We start from the raw sequence: 9,474 nt of genomic DNA on the forward strand, positions 1-9,474 counted from the left end.
GACTTAAAATTAAAAAAGTAATAAAGAACGAGACTATAAATAAGGAGGATAAATGTTCAGTTTGCCTTGGGATTCATGTTGAATAAACAAAAGGATAAAGGGAGTAAAAATAACAAATGATATGGACTATTTTGTGCAACTGTGATTACCTGAAATGCATTCATGGAATAAGAAAGTGAAAGCAGCTTTCAAGGAGACTTGGACAGATGAAAAGACTAGCAACATTCTTGCAAAGTCAGTAAAGAATTATTATTTTTTCTGGGTGCCTCTTCTCTTTACTTCTCATTTCACTTTATACCATTGCCGCATCAAATTACACTACCAGTAGAAAAATACTGCTACCATAGATTAGCTAATTTTTATAATTAAAACTTTTTATAAATATATTTATTAATTTTATATTTATTATTGATTTGAAATTGTGGATCCCTCCCTCTATACAATAACTAATCTTCCTAGTATGTTTAGCGAGATTGCACAATGTCCTATTTAAAGTTTTCGCGATTCAGATATTGCCACGTCATCGACCAGATGAGTAGAGCAACCTTATTGAAGGAGACATACCTTCAATCTGACATTACTCCCTCCGGTCCAAAATAAGTGATTTTTTTTTTGGATGTTTTCACACAGATTAAGAAATTCACCTTTTAGCATTAATGAGCAATGGAATTGACCATATTAACCTTTACTATCTCACATAAACACTTCTAACACATATTCCAATACTATTTACTCCAAGGACAATGTAGGAAAAAAACAATCAATTCATTCTTGAAATCTGGAAAAATCACTTATTTTGGACCACAAGAAAAAGGCCAAAAAATCACTTATTTTGGACCGGAGGGAGTAAACTTTTTAAAAACGGGTCAAATATGGATAAGAACCATATTATCCACTTACAAAATGGATAACCAATGGATAACTAATAGGTTTAACTTTTTGTAAAGACTCAAATTGGGGATTCCTCAAATTAGGAAGAATATGAATTCTCATAAAAGTTATTATATTCAAGAAGCAATGGATAATATACATATTCATATTTTTCGCCGATTAACCTATTTTCTATCCGTATTAAGTATGGGTCGGATTGGATAATTTATCCGTTTTGATCGGCCCATATCCGACCCGAACGGTCTTACCTGAAAAGTGGAGTAAATAACTTGCAATAACAAGTTCAATTACATTAAATAATGTTAAAAAAATTTGCACTGTCTTAAACCGTACTAATATTGTCTTAAACAATTGAACTCCAGTTAGGGCTGATTCTTGAAATATATCATTCCTTGTACAATCATTTCTTGATAATTCTCCAATTGAGGCTAAAGGCTAAAAGCTCAGATTCATCTAAACCTCTTGCTGGACCAAGGCTACACCGATCTTTCCCATACTTTGCTAATGCATCTTTGAATTTCTTTATCTGGAAAAAACAAATTTTACCATGAGAAACTGTACAATATTTACTATTTCAGTTATGTGATAAATTAAATAATCCAGTAAACTAATCTATAGAGAAAGTAAAATATCAATGACCAACTTGAGGGTTGGGCAGTAATAGGACTTACAAAGGATCTGAGTTCAGAATGAATATGATATTATTACAACAACAAAAAAAATTCAGTGAAATTCCAGAAGTAGGATCTGGGCAGGGTAGAGTGTACGCATACCTTACCCTTACGTTATGATGGTAGAGAGACTGTTTCCGAAAGACCCTCGACCGAATGTGATAATATTATATTTTAAATTTTAAATATTTTTACAGTGTATACATAGTTGAAATGGAAGGTAATTGAACTTTGAAATAGGTCTAATTGAACCCACAAAAAATTACTATTGTAACTTTGAAATACTTACTGTTGCATTGGTACAGCTGAAGCTACAAACTTTGCCTTGTGCACCCCTATAGAATCTGAAGAAAGGTAAGACAGGTATATGAAGAGCATTGCACATGGTTTTCTGTTCTACGTAGTTTACTTTGAGGAATAAAGCATTGGGGTTTGATTCAGCTAACTGACAGATCTGCAAGCATCAATAGTAGCACCAGTTATAACTTCTAACTTCTTTATTTATTTTTATTTTATGTTTAAACGGATCGGCATAGATAGTGATGATTCATATAGTAGTAAATATAGTAAACCATAACTCGCTTAGAATTAGGGCATATTTGTTGCTTTTGCATTGCTATATACCATACCTTTGGATGTAAAGTCTTGCAACCTCCACAGCCAGGAGAATAGAAGTCAATCATGACCAATCTATCACCAGCTTTTAATAATAAATCAACAAGTTGTTGTGCTGAATTGATCTCCACCATGTTGGGTTTATGGCTCTTCTCCCACCATCTCTTACCACTGTCAAGAATCATTAGACAAAACACTTTATGATTTGATCCCATAAAAAAGAAAAACAAGAATGAAACGTGAAAACACCAATATAGTGACTAACAATAACATCACAAATCCTGTATAATTCCATAATTAATATCTAATGTTAAATAATTTTTATCCGAGAGATTTACATTTTAAGGTTATTTGCACATGATTCAAACAACCTACGTCATAATTTGACATGAGTTGTATTTGCCTATGGCGCGGTGATGATAGGCTATAATTGCATATTTTAGTCGCTTATTACACTCGAATTTACTGCACTTTAATTGAGTTTGCGCTTTAATCGCTAGTGTTTTGCACTAATTGTGTGTTTTATGCCTTGTAGGTGTGGTTCCGAGCTATATAGATGTTATGGAATGAATTTAAGTGATTTGAAGCTTTGAAGTCTGAGTAAAATCTCAAGGAATTAAGCCGGGATCGTGTTCGGGGGTCAAATTTGATAATTAAGTACGAACGAAGACTTGAGGAGGCATATTGCGCACTGTCTAGTAAAATAGACATAACTTTTTGCTCAGAACTTCATTTGGGCTCCACAATATATGGTTGGAAAGCTAACTCAAAGGGCTACAACTTTCATGTTTTATGTTTTTCCAAATTCCAAAGGGAACAGGGTGAAAAACCGCGGTTCCACCGCGACCGCGGCAGAACCGCGGTAGAAGATGGTCGCGGACAACTGAAGAATCAGGGGGCATGTTTGGTCGCGGTTCCACCGCTACCGCGGCAAAACCGCAGCAGGAGGCGGAAATTTCAGGGACTTATGTGCAAAACACGGGATTTTAAGCCCTAAACCCTATATTAAACCAAGGAAGCCGGCCAAGAAAGGGAGGGGGACATATTTTGGACATAGATTCGACCTAAGGAGGCAAGAAACACATTGGGAGCAAGGCGGAGAATTCTTCTACGAGTTTTTCCTTCCTCTTCCTATTTTTCATTGTTGGTTATGACTTTTAGTATTGTAATTTTGACATACTATTATGAATAGCTAATTTGTTATCTAGAGTTTTGATAGAACCTTTTGTAGGATAAATTCTTGTTATGTTTTTATATAATTGAGCCATAGCTTTTCTCTATTTGTTCAACTACGTTTATATTCTGGTTGGTTGAAGAGCTCTCAATTAGCTGTGCCTATTTAGTATGCATAACTCGGGAGAGAGTGCATATTTAGGTAATTGTTGAACAACACCACTCCCAGAGTATATGAGGGATCAATAACCGAGGGTTTAAAGGTGGGATTAGGGATAACGAAGCCTTGGGTGCGATCTGAAGTGAGCTGTATTAAAAGCCAGCTAGCGTAGCTCGGGAGAGTGCGTCTAGTAAATTGTCGTAATTACTCGGGAGAGATTTACGGTAATAAGAGTGCTCATGATCGGTAGAGAATACTTAGGCGAAATTATAGAAGACATAGCGGGAAGGATTCCGACAATAGGGGAAATCATAACTCTAGACCTCCTTAATCTTTTCTCTAACCCTCAGTATCGTTAGTTGTTAATTTACTATTTTAATTTGTTAGTTAAGTAGTTAAACACAAGAATCTTAATATCTATAAGCTAGGAATTGTTCAAGCTTGTCTTCTTGGTGATAGTGAATAGCTGTAGCTAAACCTTAGTTCTCTGTGGGATTCGACTCCGGACATGTAAACTAGAGCAGCGACCGCTTAGTCCTTTTTATAAGGCATAGTTGGGCGAGATCACGCGGGTATTAATACTAGTGATATTTAAGCTGTGAACTTTAGGCATTAAAATTATATATCCTTTGTAGATAGATTGACACAAAACTCCTATAATTCAGATGATTAATAACAAAGTATACAAGGTGTGTGTGTGTGGCCGTATTTGATTCAATTTGGGATAAGGGGGTAATGATTATAGGCTTGTTTATAGGAGTGTGCTTGCGTGTAATTGAGTTGGCATATTTGTTCTTGTCAATTTTTGGATAATTGAATATTGAATGAGATGCAAAGAATCCGACTACTATCAGTTAGGCATTTTTGGGAGTTAGCCACTGTAGTTTCACCGCGTAGCTCACTCTGTCTCTCCCACTTTTGGTATATTTGGATAACATCTTACGAACTCTTTACCATTTCCATCGAAGCAACAAATGCCCACATATCTACTACCCTGATACACTCATCGTTCTGTTAAATTGGATTTAAATTATATACATTGATAGATTGTAAATGTGATTTTTACATTATCAGTATATTTTAACATATTGTAGTAAATTAGTTTTACTATAGCTGTCAAGTTTGGATGTATATCTTATTTTCTTAATATTACACGCATATGAGCTGAGCCAGGGTGCGAACCCCTTTCGAGATTATACTGACAGCTAATCTCACTAGTGGAGTTTGAGAATGATAGAGTGTACGCAGACCTTACCTCTACTTTCGAAAAGATAGTGAGGTTGTTTCGGTAGACCCTCAGCTCTGAAACAGAAAATTATAGTATATATATAAGGTTAAAATATTTTTATATATATATGTTAGCGGTTGAATCCCCTTGACCGTTCTTTTATATTTTTTTTATTTTTTGAGGAAAAAAAATGTGTCTCCAAAACAAATAGTATGTAGTAAGTGGTATGAAATATTATATTTTGTAGTGGATGTCTATAACTCCTAAAGAAGTTACTCCCACCACTTTTCTCCATTAACTCCCACTATTCTTCACCATTATGATTGTAACTCCCATAACTCTATAACCTTGTCCATGATCTTCCCACATGATCTCAATAGTTAATATCATATTCATGAAATCCTTATGTATTACCTTAATGTCATCCTATATATAAATAGAGGGCTTGGGCATCACATTGTACACACTTGAATACATGGAAGAAATAAGAATCGCTCCTCTCTTTCTTTTTACATTCTTGTCTATTTGCTTGTTTCATATTGTTACTTTGAGCTTAGTTTTTAACCGTAAGTCCAATCTCATGGATATTTGGTTTGGATCATTGGTAAAAAGGTCTTTACTGGCATTCGCCCATGGTTTTTGTTCCTTTTGTGCACTTCATTTTTGAGCTGCTGGTTTACCCCTGCCAAGGATTCTGATTTTTCTAGGACTATATACAGTTGCCCTCGTCTGCATGTGGATAATGAATTTTTATGTTTTTTCAAGATTATAAATTTTTTTTTCTGAACATGGGGAGCAGAGGTGGTTTAACCCCCAGGCCACTAACTTCACAAAATTAGAGGCCCCAAAAGCTGCTCTATGTAATTTAAATACTTATTGTATTTATGATTAAATAGTGACAAGAAAATTTTTTCAACCATCTTTTGCTACCTTGTCACCAATTGTTAATAACATAGTTTTATATTTTGTGTTGTCCTTTCTTGGAGTTGGTTGAGAAAATTCAAATAAAAGTGCAAGGCAATTGAATCTACAGTTACTTTAATTTCTAGTTCTTCTTACTTCAACTAGAATAAATTTTGTTTACGACTCTAACTTTGTAGGATATTTTCTTTCAAGATCTATGTAGCACGCTCGAAGCTAATTAGATCATAAAAAGCTATAGTTAATTTATTTATCATCTTTGTAAATACAAATTTTCACATGATTGTTACTTTGGGAAGCAATGCTATATAGTGAGTTATATTGACGGTCATGTGAAAAAAAAATTCAAAACTAAACTTAATAAAATCATATCAAATGTTAGTAATATTTCAACAAAAACTAAAGGGGTTGGTTACATCATCAAGATGAATTTGCATCTCAAAAAGTAAAAAGAATAAACTTGGAAAAATGAGCCGCCGTAAAAATAGCAACCGAAAAATATATAAAATTTGTATATTTTTTGTATATATATATATACATTCTGTATATTATATACAAAAATTATATAAGTTTTATACACTTTTTCGGCTACCAAATATAAATAGTTTCTTGTGCGGACTAAAAGTGATAATACTCCAATAAACTTCAACAAAAATATCTAAAATTATTAAACAAGTTTAAGGCCTCTTATTATGGCTTGGCTTTAGGCCTCCAATACTATTGAGCCGCCTCTGATGGGGAGGACGACGGGAACGGGAAATGTTACTCTACCCCCCCCCCCGAGAAATCGTATATCTATATTTTGACTGAGTGCCAGAAAAAAAAAAATAAGTGGCTTAATTACAAGTCCATTTAGACCTAATGTCCAGTACGTTAATACATGCACATATATCCCAAAATTCCAGTAGTTAGTGTTTTTCCTGGAAGAAGAAAATTTAGATAAAAAGTCATATCCACTCCGCTGCTTCTTTTCATACGTCTTATAACTTCTACCGTGGTTTTAGAGCAACAGGCCCATTAGCTCAGTTGGTTAGAGCGTCGTGCTAATAACGCGAAGGTCGCAGGTTCGAGACCTGCATGGGCCATTTTCTTCTTTTTTTGAGTAGCAAATACTTGTATGTTTTCTTTGAATTGTTATTATCTTCTCTGCTTTTCTTGTTGGGAGGTAACATCTGGGCTTCTCTCTCACCTGGAAGGTAACTAGTCTTCTCTTAAATATTTTGTTTTAATATATCCCTGAAATGTTCCTCAAATTTGCTGTTTTCTTTCGTCCTGGTAATTTGAGTTTCACGATACTGATTTTGTATGTCCTTTGCTGTTGGAAATTATGCCATGCTACTGTTGTTTTACAAAAAACATTGTCAAGATATAATCCTGTTCGTCTTATTCAAGTCTATTGCTCTAACTGTGCATTATTTACAGGTCTAGTTCCTACATTGGTACTGAGAGGGGTCACCGGCATCACAAAGTTCAATTCGGCAAAAATTCCATGTATACATGTATATGTTATTAGAAAATAGTGATATATTAGTAACAGTCACCCTATATACGAAGCAGATTTTGGTTGTATCTAAAAGTGCACCCCAACCGTCGAATTTTGGGTCTGCCTCTGTCGCTAATCAATTTTTCATGTTACACGTGACATTAGGACTAGCCTCTCCTAGTCATGCAACTCCTAATTTCACTGTGCTAACCCCATTTACTTATGCTAATAAGATCGCTGCTTTGACTCCTTCTTTGTCATTAAATCTCTTGCTTTTATGTGGGAGGGCTTTTGTGTAATGCTTACAGTCACTCAAGAAAGTGAGGATACGGCGACATTTATTTAGTGACATTTGAAATAAATGTCAGGAAAAATGCGAAATTCATGTCATTTATGAACAAATGTCGTAAAAACTACGACATTCAATACAAAATGTCACAAAACAACGACACTTGATACTAAGTGTCATCAAAATATGACATTTGATATAAAATGTCGTAATAACAACGACATTACTGAATAAATATCGTCAAAATTACGATATTTGATACAAAATATCATAAAAATAATGACATTTGATACTAAATGTTGTAAAAAAGACATTTGATATAAACTATCGTAAAAACAACAACATTTATGAAGAAATATCGTAAAAACAACAATATTTATGAAGAAATAATGTAAAAACTACAATATTTGATACTAAATGTTGCAAAAAATAACATTTGATATAAGATTGTCAATAAAATAACGACATTTGATACAAATGTAAAAGAACAATGATATTTGATACAAAATACAGTAAAAACACGATGTTTGAACAAAACATCATAAAAGTTATGACATTTGATACAAATGTAAAAAAAAGAGTTTTACTTTAAATGTCATATTATTAGTCGATAATTACGAACATGTACATCTAATGTTGAATTTTTTTATATTTTTTAATTGTTAAATTATTCTATGTCTAGAATCAAAACAACATTATTTATATTATTATATTCTTAAAATATTGTGATATTTATCCTCCAAAAATAGCGAGTTATGCGATTGTCGATTAATGTCTTAAAAGTCTTTTTGGGACTCGTCGTCCATGGCTCACTCCTGGGCGAGGCACATGTTGTGACGGCTCATGTGCGAGGCTTAGTCTTGTGAGGCTTACGCCACTAATGCATAATTGTGTATCTTGAGCAGGCATGTCCTCAGTGTCGGGAGTTACTACGTAAATCATATGTTAAATTTTCTAATTAGTAATATTGACCCTCAAAATAATTTAACAAATGAATGATAAAAGTTCTATTCATATATATAAATATAAAGATTGAGATTAACTAAAATATCTACTCATAGTATTGCATTTTTACTATTTGAGTGAGAGCATCGTGAAGGTAAATATTATTTGAATATTATTTTTTGAAAATTAATAGACGAAATTTATATCTTCACTTGCTAGTGCTCTTTATTTTTTTTAGCTTTATGTCTCCCAAAATTATGAGACTTTTATTCTTTACTACAATTATACTTATTTATGAAGGAATAATATTTATTTCACATTACTTATAAAATTTATCGATTATTTACTTTTTGAGAGATAATTAAATGTGTAGTTTGTTAATATTTTTATTATTTGAAAGTTTAGACATTATAGTTGATTTATGCAATACTCCACTTTTTTTTTAAATATTGATATATAGGTCTTTAGTCAAATAATAATAATACTAATATAATAAAAAGATGAGAAAAGGTAAAAAAAAATTAAAAAAGGATAAAAAGATAATGGGCCAAAACCCATGAGAAAGACTTGATAAAGTAAAAAAAAAAGGGGTTTCACGTCATTTGTGCTGCAACCAAGTCCCAAAGAAAGTGAGAAGATATAGGGATCTACTTTGCACGTGAAGATTAGAAGGGGGATTAAGGAAAATCTTGGTTCTGTAAATTGTGGAGCAAAATAGAGAAGGAAGAGTTAGGCGAAAGCTTTGGTGCCGCAAGAAAAGTTATTTCCGGCCACAAATTGTCTAGATTTCAAGGTGTTTTAGTCAACATAATCGTCCCCAACCATTGTTAATTCTAAACTTAAGGTATATTTTATTACTCAATTAATATGGGTATCTCTAATTTATTGTGGTTTGAACTAATAGTGATATCATTAACTTAGTGAGTTTCAATTGAATTGGATACAAAAAATACCTATGAAAAAGATTAAATTTTTTTGTTCTAAGTAATTGGATAATATTCTGGCAGTTACTTTTGAGGTATTGTGAGTACTTGCAAAGCACTACGTGAAATAGAGTAAATTGCTAATATTCCAATCAACTCAAATTCTTCTTTTGCC

General features: G+C 33.1%; 1 protein-coding gene and 1 non-coding gene across 3 annotated transcripts; one reads left to right on the plus strand and one right to left on the minus strand.

The window, feature by feature from the left end:
- Positions 1-1,209: 1,209 nt before the first annotated feature.
- On the minus strand, positions 1,210-2,533 carry LOC109238634 (thioredoxin-like 1-2, chloroplastic). 2 transcript variants are annotated; one of them, XM_019405117.1, is made up of 4 exons: positions 2,516-2,533; positions 2,192-2,348; positions 1,852-2,016; positions 1,210-1,417 (listed from the first exon to the last, which is right to left on the minus strand). In XM_019405117.1, the coding sequence occupies exons 2-4, from the start codon at positions 2,309-2,311 to the stop codon at positions 1,292-1,294; spliced, it is 411 nt and encodes a 136-aa protein (XP_019260662.1). In that variant the 5' UTR covers positions 2,312-2,348; positions 2,516-2,533; the 3' UTR covers positions 1,210-1,291. The 2 variants fall into 2 exon arrangements, with proteins under 2 accessions (XP_019260662.1, XP_019260661.1); XM_019405116.1 differs by lacking the exon at positions 2,516-2,533 and having other exon boundaries at positions 2,192-2,445.
- Positions 2,534-6,670: 4,137 nt separating this feature from the next.
- On the plus strand, positions 6,671-6,744 carry TRNAI-AAU. The gene has a single exon. It is a non-coding gene; the product is annotated as a tRNA-Ile (tRNA).
- Positions 6,745-9,474: the final 2,730 nt, after the last annotated feature.

The sequence above is a fragment of the Nicotiana attenuata genome, unplaced genomic scaffold, assembly GCF_001879085.1.
Source record: "Nicotiana attenuata strain UT unplaced genomic scaffold, NIATTr2, whole genome shotgun sequence".
In the NCBI taxonomy this organism is placed as follows: Eukaryota; Viridiplantae; Streptophyta; class Magnoliopsida; order Solanales; family Solanaceae; genus Nicotiana; species Nicotiana attenuata.